The sequence below is a fragment of the Capricornis sumatraensis genome, chromosome 16 (genome assembly GCF_032405125.1).
Source record: "Capricornis sumatraensis isolate serow.1 chromosome 16, serow.2, whole genome shotgun sequence".
Lineage (NCBI taxonomy): Eukaryota > Metazoa > Chordata > Mammalia > Artiodactyla > Bovidae > Capricornis > Capricornis sumatraensis.
The window spans coordinates 7488535-7504188 of record NC_091084.1 but is presented as its reverse complement, the minus strand read 5'-3'; the positions used below and the strand labels follow the sequence as shown (position 1 = coordinate 7504188).

Below are 15654 nucleotides of genomic sequence, written 5' to 3'. Positions count from 1 at the left end.
TAATATTTCTGCTTCAGTGTGAAATAAGTTAAAAGTAAGAAATTTATGGTTAAATTTATTATAAAGTGGAGTATTTGAAACTTAGCAATTAGGATGTGGGCCATTTAGCATATTTAGGATATAGGTCATTTTCTAAATTTATAAAAATAGAAATATTTTAGGTCATGTTTTAAAATATATCAAGTTACAAAGGGAAATTTGTATGTATCCACATAAATGTTTAATAAAAAGTATTATACAATTCTTTTTAATCATTTCAAGGTTATTAAGTAAGATAATATAGTTATTGAAATGTTTATACATAACTGTAATAAAATTAACTAGTAATTTGCATTTTGCTAATATATATATACATGCATATCTTTTTTTTTTTTAAACAGATTGCGGTTCCTGTCTTGAAATATGTGAGAGGGGAGCATCTTTCTCCAGATCACTGGCTTGACCTTTTTCGTCTTCTTGGCCTTCCGAGGGGGACTAGTTTAGAGAAATTACTGTTTGGTGATCTGCTTAGAGTAGCTGATACAGTTGTTGCCAAAGCTTCAGACCTTAAAGTAAGAATCATTTTTATAAATATCCCATAGATCTGACCTTTGTTGACAGATATTTTTGCTTTATATTTTATTTAAAACAGCAAGTTAAATTTCTTTCTTCCCTTAAAGTGACAGTGTCCCACTATTCTTCTATTCTTTCATTAGTATATCTGAATCTATAGATGGGGCTATGGAAACAATATAAACCCCTTCCTTGAGAAAGGGAAAAAAATCTGAAATAATATATGTCTTACTTTAAGATAGAAGTCAGCAGACACTTAGAAAGCATTTTACATGAAGTACACTTAAGATCATAGGGTATATTATAAACACAAGCTCAGGGATACAGAAATCCAGAGAACTAAAGAAGGAACCAATTTGCTGATCAGTTTTAGCATAGCCGCAGGTAAAAGTAAAACTTGCACAATTATGTCGTAAGTAGTAGACTTTCTGTTTTGTGTTCTGCCTGTAAAAGGACTTTTGATGTTAAGTTGTTTTATTTTTCTAATACATCTGTTTTCATCTTTGCTGATTACCCTGGCACATATGAAGATAATCATAAGATTATAAAGCATGACTTCTATAGGAGGTAACTCTAGATGATTGTTAATCATTTTAGATGTATTGGAACTTCCAGTTAAGTTACCAAAAATACTGCTGAGTTCTGCAAAATTTAAATATTTTTGTGGTTTTGTTTGCAATGGATGTTTTAAATTTTTTTACAAGTAAAAGCATAAGGCAGAACTTTGTATATATTTTGACTATGTGAACCAGACATCCCTTCATATTTTAGCCAGTAATTCTTTGGATTGCATCTAAAATATATCTACTTACCTTTTTTTTTTTTTTGCTTTACAGTGAAAAGTAAAAATATATCTTCTTATAAAATAGACATAGCTTACCTATTTTGTATGTTGAAATAATAAATACGGATATTTTGTTTTAAATAGGATTTAAATAGTCGGGCACAAGGTGAAGTTACAATCAGAGAAGCTTTACGTGAACTTGATCTGTGGGGAGTTGGAGCAGTATTTACACTGGTTGATTATGAAGACAGCCAAAGTCGAACCATCAAGCTGATTAAAGACTGGAAAGATATAGTAAATCAAGTTGGAGATAATAGATGCCTTCTTCAATCCTTAAACGATTCCCCTTATTATAAAGGGTTTGAAGATAAAGTGTCAATTTGGGAAAGAAAACTTGCAGAGTTAGATGAGTATCTACAGAATTTAAACCACATTCAGAGAAAGTGGGTATATTTGGAACCCATTTTTGGCCATGGAGCTTTGCCAAAAGAACAGACACGCTTCAACAGAGTTGATGAAGATTTTAGGTCAGTACTCTACATAAAAAAGAGGACACGTGATGAGTTTTTATTCATATTGTGAGGTACTTAATACAAGCTAATTACTTTTTACATTGTTAGTATTATCTGTGTCCTCAATTTTTTTTTTCTTGGTTCCTTTTGAGAAACTATTTTCTCTCATTGAGTCGTTTACTTCTTGAATAATTTTGATGTGGTATCTATCTTTACCACTTTACCTATATTAATATTATATATGTGTGTGTGTGTATAGTCGCTCAGTCATGTCTGACTGTGACCCCATGGACTGTAGCTCATTAGGCTTCTCTGTCCATGGAATTCTCTAGGCAAGAATACTAGAGTTGGTTGCTATTTCCTTCTCCAGGGGATCTTCCTGACTCAGGGATTGAACCTGGGTCTCCCGTATTGCAAGCAGATCCTTAACTGTCATCCACAAGAGAAGTCTAATTGTATAGGTAATATTATTGTATAATTGTATTGTATCATTGTATAGGTAATATTATTATCTACATAATATTAATATTGGGGATTCTGAAGTGGCTCAGTGGTAAAGAATCCACCTGCCAAAGCAAGAGATGCAGGTTTGATCCCTGGGTCAGAAAGATCCCTTGGAGAAGGAAACGGCAATCCACTCCAGTATTCTTGCCTGAAAAATCCTATGGACAGAGGAGCCTGGTGGACTGTGGTCCATGGGGTCACAAAAGAGTCAGACACGACTGAGGGACTAAACAACAACAATATGAATATTATTATAATAATATTACTGTATTATTATAGCAATAGTAAAATTACTAATATATACTTCCTAAAATTGCCAGTTACTTTCCCACTGTAAATCTGATGGACATTTTTTTTACTTTATCTCTGACTAGTATTTAATAGAGTTGAGCATTTCTTCCTTCTTAGAAAGTCTATTCCTTTGGCTTCTGTGATCCTGTCCTGTTTGGTTGGACTGTCTGGCCTGACTGTCTGGTTCTCCTCCTGGTTCCTAGTCCTCAGCTCTCTTTAAATATTTAGATGCAGACATTCTCCAGGTTTCTGCCTGTAGGTTTTCTCACTCCATATTCTCTGTTTAATGAGCTGAACTTCTTTCAGAATCAATTCACATCTAGTTGCTGAGGTCTCCTCAACTTGTTTATTAAGCCTATCTTTCTTTTCTGATCTCCAAATATATTAAATATCCTCAACATGTCAAAATTAAATTCATAACTTTATTTCAAATCCCTTTCCCACAAGTATTTTCTCTGTCATTTCTTTCCCAATAAATGGTACCACCTAACTGCTGAGAGCAGAAGCATAATGGATATCTTTGACGCCTCTCTCCATTTCCAAGTGCACTGTTACCAAATTTTGTTGATTGTAACATACTTATCTATTGTATTACATCTTTTATATCTCTACTTCTTTGGTTTTATTCTAAAGTAGTCTAAACTTTTCAGACTACTGCATAATCTTTTGACTTGTTCTCTTCTTCTCCAATAAGTTTTTCACACAGAAGCCAGAGTAATCTTAAAAAAAAAAAAATAGTTGCATTACTTGTTTCCTTTATTAAGTAAAACTTTAAAATGGTTTTCTATTGCTCTAAGGATAAAACATATCTGAGGATCTACTCCTATCCCATTTCTCTAAAATACTGAGCTCTTTCTCATGATCTTTGCCAGAAACTGCTTCCCTCCTACTCATTGCCTTTTTCTTTATTACTTAAATCTCAGCTTACTTTCTCAGATAAGTCATAGGTTAAGGGTTTTCCCATTAACCACTTTAACAAGTTTTTGTACTTTTCTTTCTTAGCATTTATCATAACTTTATTTGAATATTTGGAGAAATTATTTAATCTCTTTATCTGTCACTGGGCCATTATCTCTATGAGGTAAGGCTTAATATTTGTTTAGTGAGTTGATAAAATAATAGAATATGCAATAAAGGAGATTAAAAATGGTAATAGGTTATTATTAACTTTAAGGATTGTGTATTAGATTTATAATAACGTATTACTGTTGTACTGGTATTACTAGTTTGTTTTAAGCAGACAAAGAAAAGCCTCCATATCCCTTTTTCAGCCAAAGACTATTAAAACAGATATGAAAGTAAGTTTTTTTCTTCTGCAGATCAATAATGCTTGACATCAAGAAAGATAATAGAGTCACAACATTAACTACTCATGCAGGAATCAGAAACTCTCTATTAACGATACTTGATCAGCTTCAAAGATGTCAGAAATCATTAAATGAATTTTTGGAGGTATTTTTTTTTTAATCCTTGTATAATAAATTGCAAAGTGCTTTAATATCTTAGTTATTTGTAAGGATAAGTTTTTTCTTTTTGTTTTTAATTTTTAAGGAAAAACGCTCAGCATTCCCAAGATTTTACTTTATTGGTGATGATGACTTATTAGAAATACTGGGCCAGTCTACTAATCCATCAGTGATTCAGTCTCACCTTAAGAAGCTTTTTGCTGGTAAGATTCAACATTTATTCAGCAGATATTTATTGAGTTTCAGCTATCTTCCAAGCATAATGTTAGGTTCTTAGGCATACTGTTGAATAAAATGCAGATCATGTATTTGAAGAACTCAGTTTAGTGGGTGAGGCAAACTAGTAAGTTGACAAATTTCTATGATCAACATAAGCAGTGGTGTTATAGCTGCGTCCATGAAACATCTGTGAATCATTTAGCTCAGTTTTGCATATGTCAAGATGACATCTTGAGTGAGATCTAAAGAATATATGTCTTAGTATTAGACACTCAATCGTGCCCGACTCTCTGTGACCGCATAGACTATAGCCCGCCAAGCTCCTCTGTCCATGGAATTCTCCAGGCTAGAATACTGAGTGTGTTGCCATTTCCTTCTCCAAACATAAGTCTTGAAAGTGAAAGTGGAAGTCACTCAGTCATGTCCAACTCTTTGCAACCCCATGGACTGTATACAGTACATGGAGTTCTCCAGGCCAGAATACTGGAATGGGTAGCGTTTCCCTTCTCCAGGGGATGTTCCCACCCGGGGATTGAACCCAGGTCTCCTGCACTGCAGGTGGATTCTTTACCAGCTGAGCCCCAAGGGAAGCCCAATATAAGGTCTGGAAGTGAGGAAGAACATGTCTCTTTATTACTAAGTTTAAAGGTCTCCAGAGTATCATCCCAGTGGATATACTCAATAGGCAATTATTGTTAGCAGAGGTACCTGGAATGGAGATGTAAAATTGGGAGTCATCTGTGTAGAGATGATAATTGTTTACTAGCTAAGTTCTGTCTGACTCTTGTGACCCCATGGACTATAGCTTGCTAGGCTCCTCTGTCCATGGGGTTTCCCAGGCAAGAATACTGGGATGGGTTGCTGTTTACTTTTCCAGGGGATCTTCCCCACCGACGGATGAAACCTGTGTCTCTGGCATTGGTAGGTGGATTCATTACCGCTGAGTGACCAGGAAGCCCATAAATGATGATTAGGTTATAGGAATAGGAGAGATTGCCTGGTAAAGTGGAGAGTTACAGTGCCATATGCTTTGATGTTGTTGAATCATTTAAGTTGAGTAATTGCATTTGGAGTTGGTTTGCTACACAAACAATGATTGTTATTATTTTCTTAAAATATTATTTGTTGGAAAAAGAAATTTCATCTTCACTTATATTCAGGGATTAGCAGACTATAGGCCTACAGGCCAAATCTGATTTACTGTTTGTTTTTTTTTTTAAAGAAGCTTTTGTTGAGAGGAATACCCCCATGCCCATTATTGTCTATAGCTGCTTTTGTACTACAAGCATAGAGTTGAGTGATTAACAAAGAGATAAGACCGTAGAAACCTCAAATAATTACTCTTCGTTGTTTTACAGAAGTATTTATTAACCATTGTGTATCCTAAGCTTTAAAGTGCTTATATCTATAACTGATTTGGCCTGTGGAGATAGTAGAAAGAGTTCTTCTAATCACAAAGTTTGCTTTCAAGTTCTACTTCTACTATATGTTAGTTACTAGTTTACCTCTCTGAAATCTAGTTTCTTTCTTTAAATTGTAAATAGTAACCTATGGAGTTGTTCTGAAGATACAAACTAGGTCATGTCTGTTTTTTATACCACAAAGTGAGTGTAAATTTTGGGAAAAGGAAGTGTTGTTTGCTTTCCCCCTTTGCTCTTATCTTTTCATCTCACATAAGTGGAATCATCAGTATGTATTCTTATGCGCTCATTTGTGCCTGGCTTTTTTCAGTCATCATAATATTTTCAACTATATTTTATTCCTTTCTTTGCTGAAAATAGTTGTGCAAATATATCACAGTTTCTCATTCACCTTTTGGGTATTTGGTTTGTTTCTAGTTTTTGGTGATGAAAAACTGTTCTTTTTTATTATATAACTGAACTAATATAATTCTAATATATAAATATGTTATGAAGTATCCATTTTGTAATCATATGTAATATCTAATAACTGTGTTTAACGAAGCTTTGCATTTAAATTGTTTCTTTTGTAATATAGGCATACACAGCGTCTGTTTTGATGAGGAATTAAAACATATAACTGCAATGAAATCTTTAGAAGGAGAAGTTGTACCTTTTAAAAATAAAGTTCTTCTGTCCAATAATGTAGAGGTAAGTAATTCTTTTCAAATGTGAAAGTATAAAAAATTAACAGTATGAACTTTGTCTCAAAAGTAATTTGGTCAATTTGTAGAGTATGTTGGTTAATTTAGGCCTTTTAGGAACCTTTCTCATATCTTAAAAATAATTTTTTTTGTTAAGTTCACAATGATTTAATATTAAGGAGAATATGAATTTTTAGTTTTTGGAATTGGAGCATGTAACTTTGAAAAGAACTTTTGCTTTGAAGTCAAAAAGACTTGGATATTAATTGTAGCTCCACAACTTATTAGCTAAATAACTTTGAGTCTCAGTTTTCTTAACTATTAAATGAGAAGTCCTACTAGCTATTGCAAAGCCTTTCATTGAAACTTAAACGAGATAATTGGTGTTAGGTACACTATAGTGTGACTTCCCGGTGGCACCAGTGGTTAAGAACCCACTTGCCAATACACAAGACATAAGGGATGTAAATTTGATCCCTGGGTCGGGAAGATCCCCTGGACGAGGGCATGGCAATCTACTCCAGTATTCTTGCCTGGAGAATCCCATGGACAGAGGAGCCTGGCAGGCTACAGTCTATAGGGTTGCAGAGTCAGATACAACTGAAACAACTCAGCACGCACACACGCATGCACACTATAGTGTTTGGAATATAAGTTCTCAATAAGTCTTTGTTCTTTTTTTTCTTCAGGATCTGAGTTGTATAAGATGATTTAAGTGAACAAGTAAACTTCAAACTAGTGTATTTATACTACAACTATTGATTAATTTGTTCTATTGGACTAGAAGTGAACTGTCAAATGTCTATTACAGTTATACAGATAAAGCCAACAGCATTAGGATGTATGCATCAAATTATAATTTTTAAGTTCCAAAGTTATCTTCCAACTGCAGGTCAGGTCCATGCCTTATCATATATATATCTGTACAGTTTATAAAATGTCCATTCTTGGTTGGGCCTCTACATCTTATTGGATATGGAGTGTATCAATCAGGTGGCTGTAAGCATAGATTTGTTAGGTAGATATCATGTTTGGTGAAGGGTTTTATTGTTTTTGCTGTTGTTTTCCATTATTGTAATTTTATTAGGACTGTTGGAACACACAGAGAAAAAGCTGTTAGCAGCTGAGGTAGCACAGAACTCTGGAAGCTCCTGTGGTGGTCACAGAGGAGGTGTCTGCAGCCTCGTACCGAAAGCTCTTACTCTTTAGCTGCAGTGGCTTTTGAACTGGGCAAAAGCTTGTGCTCTTTTTAATACTGGAAAACACTCTAAAAATAAACAGTAGAAAGCTAGAACTTAAGAGTTAAAATAGGTAATGATGAAAAGCTATTGAAGCTTGCAGTTTTGTCCTTATATTTTGTTGAGAATGATGTAGTTTTTTAAAGTTAAGTAGTGATTCTTAAATATTCATTGCTCTTTTGATCAGTTATCATTCTTATTTTGACCTTTGTTAACTTTTATTCTTTTATCTATAATCAAATAATTGAAAAATTGTTTTGACCTTGAAACAGAATTAATTTTGTTTGAAGAGGGAGCTTAACTCCTTAAATAATATAGTTCACCTTAATGAAGCAATCTCTTTTTATAGTTACAGTTTTCTAAATATGAGATCATCAGGTTAGCATGAGCCAAGGGACTTAGCCAGTCAGTGTGGCTCTAATTTTCTGGCCCAGCTGTCTAGTTTGGTTTGTCATAATGACGAAATGAATGAGTTACTTTTTAAATGTTCATATTTTTTTGGTTTGTATGGATGATGATAGTGATCACTAACTACAAATTTTTGAGTTTCACAGTTAGCATTATCCCAAGAGGTGAAAAAAATAGTTATTTTCAATTTATTTAAATAATTTATTTAAAAATATATGCCATTTAGCACATTTTTGGAATGTGAGAGTCAGTAAGAAATTATAACCTTCATGAAATAAAAAATAGTCATTAGGTTGTGTTTTTGTTTTATGACTGGTGTAATAAGAAATACATTTTCTAATCTTATTTTCAGACTTGGTTAAATGATTTATCCTTGGAAATGAAGCAAACTTTGAAAGAGTTGTTGATAGAATGTGTTACTGCTGGTCGAAGTTCTCAAGGTGCAATTGACCCATCCTTTTTCCCTTCACAGGTAAGGGAATGTCTTCGTTAGAAGTAGGCATGGTGTCACTGGGAGAGCCCTGATCTAGAGGTCAGGAGGCTTAAACAGCTGGGATCTTTGTTGTCCCTTTATGTAGCAGTGAACATTTGACAAATTGCTTACCTTCCTTAGTCCCTCAACTGTAAAATGTGAGGTAGGAACTGCACGATAGTGAAATTCCCTTCCAGCTCCATTAGTTTGCTATAATTTGGATGCTTTCAAAGCAGAAACCTGTTGACATTGCAGCTGTCAAGCCAGTGGGGGGTAGAACTGGGAGGCAGAATCAGTGACGTAGTACTTCCCTGGTTCCAGATGCTTAGTCCTTCACTGATGGAGTCACAGGCTCTATAACTTTGTCTCTCACCCTTCCCATGAACTAATATAGGAGATTGGAGCTGGCAGAAGTTTAGCAGAGTGTTATTGTAGGTCTTTAGGCAGGAATACTGAAGTGGTTTGCCATTCCCTTCTCCAGTTGACCACATTTTGTCAGAACTCTCCACCATGACCCATCTGTCTTGGGTGGCCCCACGCAGCATGGCTCATAGTTTGACTGAGTTAGACAAGGCTGTGGTCCGTGTGATTAGATTGGTTAGTTTTCTGTGATGGTGGTTTTCAGTCTGTCTGCCCTATAATACAGAAGGATTAAGAGGCTTATGAAAGGTTCCTGATGGGAGAGACTGACTGAGGGGGAAACTGGGTTTTGTTCTGTGGGCGGGGCCATGCTCAGTAAATCTTTAATCCAATTTTCTGTTGATGGGTGGGGCTGTGTTCCCTTCCTGCTATTTACCTGGGGCCAAACTATGGTGGAGGTAATGAAGATAATGGTAACCTCAAAATGCTTTTGAACTGTGGTGTTGGAGAAGACTCTTGAGAGTCCCTTGGACTGCAAGGAGATCCAACCAGTCCATCCTAAAGGAAATCAGTTCCGAATGTCCATTGAAAGGACTGATGTTGAAGCTGAAACTCCAATACTTTGGCCACCTGGTGTGAAGAACTGACTCATTGGAAAAGACCCTGATGCTGGGAAAGATTGAAGGCAGGAGGAGAAGGGGACGACAGAGGATGAGATGGTTGGATGGCATCACTGACTCAATGGACATGATTTTGAGTAAACTCTGGGAGCTGGTGATGGACAGGGAGGCCTAGCATGCTGCAGTCCATGGGGTCACAAAGGGTCGGACACAACTGAGCGACTGAACTGAACTGAACTGAACTGAACTGAAGTGTCGGTCTGAAACAATCACAGCCCTGAACTAGAACTTTGACAGCAAAGAACAGAGCTAGGTTGCAAGGTTGATATAGATATCGCTGCAGGTCAGTGTTTATAGCAACTTATTTCTGAAACACTGGATGTTGGGTATGTATCACAAAACTTGTTCTCACAAAACTTATTCTGAGCCATATTAAAGTATAGCACTAGGACTTGGATTAAATATCCTGCCTTGTTCAGGATTAGTTTTATTACTGGTTGAGACTAACACTATACAGGTAGGATATCAGGAACTTTAGTTCTTAGGGACTGTGAAAGGTAGGCATTGAGATAATCTGTGATTTCTCACAGGAAAATCTACCTGTTTTTTGTTTTTCAAATTAAAACATTTAGCAGCTCTTGGAACAGGTTTTTATGTTGGTTCTTCTAAAGCATGAGAAGTTAGACAGGAAACTTGCAACATTTTAGACTGTTAGCTATTTTACCATTTGTATCAGTTGCAACTTTTAGCAGTTTAAGTCAAGTTAAAATATGTTTAAAAAAAAACTCAAGTTCTTAGAGAAAAATAAAAATAATCATTGATGAGTAAAATAATGCCATTGCAAAGCCAGAATTAAAGTGTTTTATTACCTCTGGAAATCTTTCCTAGTATTCTGTCAATTTCCATGTAGGATTTAAATTGACTTAGAATAAAAGACACAATATTAAAAAATATACAAAAGTAAGAATTGCAAAGAATTAGATTGAGGAAATGAGAGTTTTATCAGGAGATCTATTAGGGGTTACAGTCTAAAGAAGGTTGCTGAATTGAGCATGAAACAGTTCTGGGTTCTGAGCAGTCAAGAAAAAATATGAATTACTAAAATGTAAATAGCTCATTTACAAGCTGGTTTTAGAAAAGGCAGAGGAACCAGAGATCAAATTGCCAACATCTGCTGGATCATGGAAAAAGCAAGAGAGTTCCAGAAAAACATCTATTTCTGCTTAATTGACTATGCCAAAGCCTTTGACTGTGTGGATCACAATAAACTGTGGGAAATTCTGAAAGAGATGGGAATACCAGATCACCTGACCTGCCTCTTGAGAAACCTATATGCAGGTCAGGAAGGAACAGTTAGAACTGGACATGAACAACAGGAAATGGGAAAAGGAGTATGTCAAGGCTGTATATTGTCACCCTGCTTATTGAACTTATATGCAGAGTACATCATGAGAAATGCTGGGCTGGAAGAAGCACGAGCTGGAATCAAGATTGCTCGGAGAAATATCAATAACCTCAGATATGCAGATGATACCACCCTTATGGCAGAAATTGAAGAGGAGCTAAAAAGCCTCTTGATGAAAGTGAGAGAGGAGAATGAATAAGTTGGCTTAAAGCTCAACATTCAGAAAATGAAGATCATGGCATCTGGTCCCATCACTTCATGGGAAATAGATGGGGAAACAGTGGAAACAGTGCCAGACTTTATTTTGGGGGGGCTCTAAAATCACTGCAGATGGTGACTGCAGCCATGAAATTAAAAGAGGCTTACTCCTTGGAAGAAAAGTTATGACCAACCTAGATAGCATATTCAAAAGCAGAGATGTTACTTTGCCATCAAAGGTCCATCTAGTCAAGGCTGTGGTTTTTCCTGTGGTCATGTATGGATGTGAGAGTTGGACTGTGAAGAAAGCTGTGCGCCGAAGAATTGATACTTTTGAAGTGTGGTGTTGGAGAAGACTCTTGAGAGTCCTTTGGACTGCAAGGAGATCCAACCCGTCCATTCTGAAGGAGATCAGCCCTGAGTGTTCCTTGGAAGGAATGATGCTAAAGCTGAAACTCTGGGTGTCCTTTGGAGGGAATGATGCTAAAGCTGAAACTCCAGTACTTTGGCCACCTCATGTGAAGAGTTGACTCACTGGAAAAGACTCTGATGCTGGGAGGGATTGAGGGCAGGAGGAAAAGCGGATGACAGAGGATGAGATGGCTGGATGGCATCACTGGCTCGATGGACATGGTTCTGAGTGAACTTTGGGAGTTGGTGATGGACAGAGAGGCCTGTCGTGCTGCGATTCATGGGGTCGCAAAGAGTCGGACACGACTTAGTGACTGAACTGAACCGAACTGAAATAGCTCATTATCTTTGTAAAAATGTGAACTACTAAAAATATAAATGTAAATAGTTCATTAGCTCTGTAAAAATGTGAACTACTAAACTGTATCTAGAAAATAATTCTAGTTTACTAGCAGTTAATGTTAAGAAAAAATTATCTCAAGAGACCATATATAAATGGATTGAATAGTATAATTGTCTACATGAATGTCTGAAACAGGTTCCTGTGTGCTGTTATTCCGTTCTCTAAAGACATCTTTGTGAGGACCTGAAATAAGGTGGGGAAGGCACTTTCTCGTCTGGGAAGGAGGCAGCATAATAAAGTGGAAAGATTCTGACTACCTTGATTCACATCCTATCTTTGGAGTGATTCTTTTGGCCACTTAGTTAAGAGGGTGTAATAACACCTCCATGGCAACTCATTTGAAGGTTAAATTTTATTAGTGGAGCAGCACCCTTAATGACCATTATATTTTAGGCAATTAAAATCTTAGTGTCTGTTCAGGTATCTGAATGGTAATGGGACATGAGAATTAGTCAAGACTAATGTCTTGAGTATCATTTCTGTTAGTCTCTCATAGAAAGTATGGCAGACTGTTAAAAATTGAGATATTGATGTGCACTTATTTATAACAGAAATTCAGTAGTACCGCCTGAATGAAAATCCACATATGTACATATTAGTTTCGAGGTGGCATATGAACATTTTCATATGAAAATTAAAGAGCAAAGTCTTTTCTTACAAAGCAAATTTGGCTTTGTTTAAATACTTTCCAGTTCAGTTCAGTCACTCAGTCATGTCTGACTCTGCGACCCCTTGAAGTGCAGCACGCCAGGCTTCCCTGTCCATCACCAGCTCTCAGAGCTTACTCAAACTCCTGTCCATCGAGTTGGTGATGCCAACCAACCATCTCATCCTCTGACATCCCCTTTTCCTTCTCCTTCAATCTTTCGCAGCATCAGGGTCTTTTCCAATGAGTCAGTTCTTCACATCAGGTGGCTAAAGTAAATGCATTACCATATACTTGATAAATTAAATGTTTTACCATATACTTGATTAAAGAATCTGGCGAGTTTTGTACTACAAAGTATGAGAGATGACTTTGCCTTGGAAAGTTACTAATTGATTTTCTTTTTTGTTAAAGAACTTGATGTGGTACTTATATAATGTTCTGACTTAGAGCAAACAACCCCTTAGCCTGCTATATTGTTTTAAAATGTCTATATAGATAATGAGTTCATCTGAGAAATAGAGGCATTTAATGATATTTTCTGGATGCTAAAAGGTAAATATAAGAAAAAGACGATCTGTTCACTAGTAATTGGTCAGTAGCTTTAGCGCTTTATATGATGATGGATGGTCTTTAGTTTAAAGGAGGATCCTTTTCCATCTAAGAACTGTTTCAAAGTATTTTAAAATATGTTTTTAAAATCTTGTATTTAAATGTATCATTTGCTTTATCAGTAACCTTGCTATATAGGTTATATTACAGAAATCCTCACAAACAGCATTAATATTTCATGTTTTTGGGGAACATGAAGATGATCTATATTTAGTCTCTATTTATGGGAATTAGATTGAACATACAAATCTTGCTTTAAGATAAAATTGGTATTTTGAAATTGTAGACTTCAGTGGTATACTGAGAGATTATTTTCGAATGCTACAAGATTACTCTTTTTATTAAATAGGATTAAATATTCTGATATCTTTGCTGGTTAACAGAAGCCATTTATGAAGCGAGTCATGGGAAGAAAGTACAAAGGCACTTAGGTTATAATAAGCTTAGTGCATTCAAAGGCCTAAAAATAGGCCTGTAGAAGAATAGTGAGAGATGATTTCTGAGAAGTAGGCTTCAGCTGCATCACACAATGCTTTTCCTACAAATGTATTACTCTGTTAATATTTGAGGTGCCAGTAAGACATTCACATAGGGAGATCCAATATGTAATTGGAAATTTGGAAAGAGGTATCTTTCCTTACATTTATAAAATATTTCTAAATAAATTCACCTTTTAAAAATATTTTTTCTCTTTATTCATTAGATATTATGCTTGGCAGAACAGATTAAATTCACTGAAGATGTAGAAAATGCTATCAAAGATCATAGTCTTCATCAGATTGAAACACAGCTGGTAAATAAGTTAGAGCGCTATACTAACATTGATACAAGTTCTGAGGATCCAGGGAATACTGGTATGGAAAAATGTTCCATTTTTTGCTGACTTTTGTTATTTGAACATTTCTTTTAGTATTCTATCTTAATTTATCTATTGTGCTTTTGTCTGTCAATCAATCAATAATCTGTCTGTTTTGGAGGTTAATTTAGAAATTATAATAGATATACTTAACTTTTATATTGTACTTGGAATCAATAATTTATTATTTTTAATGGAATGTAGAAACCTTACCATTGTATAGATTTCTTTATCCTCCCCCTTTGTTTTCAATGTGTATAGATATTTACCTTTATCTATATATTATATATTAGATATATATTTATCTATGTGTATATATATATATAGATATTTATCTATATACATTGAAAACTCCATGAGAGTCTAACTTTTCCTTTTACCATCACCTGTATCTCAGAGGACCTGAGAATAGTTTATTGTATTTAGATGCTTACCATTTCTGTTGCCGATCCTTCATCTTGGTTTCTTCCCGTGTCATTATCTTTGTTTGAACAATTTCGTTTAGTGTTCTTTTAGAGCTTCCCTGGTAGCTCAGAGTTTAAAGCGTCTGCTGCAATGCGGGAGACCTGGGTTCGATCCCTGGATCGGGGAGATCCCCTGGAGAAGGAAATGGCAACCCACTCCAGTATTCTTGCCTGGAGAATCCCATGGACGGAGGAGCCTGGTGGGCTACAGTCCATGGGGTTGCAAAGAGTCTGAGCGACTTCACTTCACTCACTTGCTGAATATGAATCTTACAGATTTCCTTCACTTGAGAATATCTTCATTTCACCTTTATTATCTTTTATGATGTGAGGTTTTTTTTTTTGGTTCTTTTCATGTCGAATGATTTCAGATTGTATCCTGGACATTTTGAATATTGTGTTACAATAATCTTAAGTCTTATTTAAATTTTCCGGATAGTGTTGATATTTTTCTGTGAGCAAGTGCTCTCGTTAGGTTCAGCCCCAAGTTCTAGTCAGCCTTCTGTGGGCTGTGGGTGGTCTGTTCTGTCTGTGCTGTGTTCTTCAGATCCTCGGACCTTTCCCACATGTGTGCCACCTAGTGGCCAGTCATTAAAGTCCGATTTAATCGGCACCTAAGGCTAGGTTCAGTTCTTTCATGAAGAAGTTTTCAGGATGTCTTCCCAGGCTCCTCCTGCTCCGTGAACTCCCCGGGTTCTGTGGTTCCCTTGGGCTACCCTTTTGACTTCCGGTCAGAGAGCAGGGGCTCCATGTGCTCTCCCGCACACTTTCTGTGACTGGGCCCGTGTCTTGAACCATCTGATGGAGAGAAGAGAGAAGAGCAGTTAGGGTTTGTCTCCCTTTCTTGGGGTCATGGCTCCTCTAATTTGAGAGGGCGGTTCTCTTCCTTCAGAGTTTTAGGCATTTCTGGGATTCCCCTGCCAGCGTTTTGGCTATGGGGAGACTCCATTTTTGCTTTTCAACTCGGAGGTAGAGGCCTTGTCCTTGAACTCTCTCTGGTAACACCACTATGGTTTCTGGCAACACTGAGTCCAGGTCCATGCATATAAGAGAGAAAAAAGGAAAAAGGTAAACATAGCACTGGTTTGGTTGTACTTCTGATTCTGTCCTTCCCCAGTTTGCCTGATAC

The 15654-nt window shown here is 36.2% G+C and overlaps 1 protein-coding gene across 1 annotated transcript in view; it reads left to right on the top strand.

The window, feature by feature from the left end:
* The window catches only part of DYNC2H1 (dynein cytoplasmic 2 heavy chain 1), a 388661-nt gene that overhangs the window by 58137 nt on the left and 314870 nt on the right, over positions 1 to 15654 (top strand). Inside the window, exons 25-31 of the mRNA XM_068988126.1 lie at positions 381 to 551; positions 1481 to 1863; positions 3963 to 4095; positions 4195 to 4312; positions 6327 to 6439; positions 8431 to 8550; positions 13909 to 14059. Coding sequence (XP_068844227.1) covers positions 381 to 551; positions 1481 to 1863; positions 3963 to 4095; positions 4195 to 4312; positions 6327 to 6439; positions 8431 to 8550; positions 13909 to 14059 — 1189 coding nt within the window. The remainder of the gene's footprint in view (positions 1 to 380; positions 552 to 1480; positions 1864 to 3962; positions 4096 to 4194; positions 4313 to 6326; positions 6440 to 8430; positions 8551 to 13908; positions 14060 to 15654) is intronic.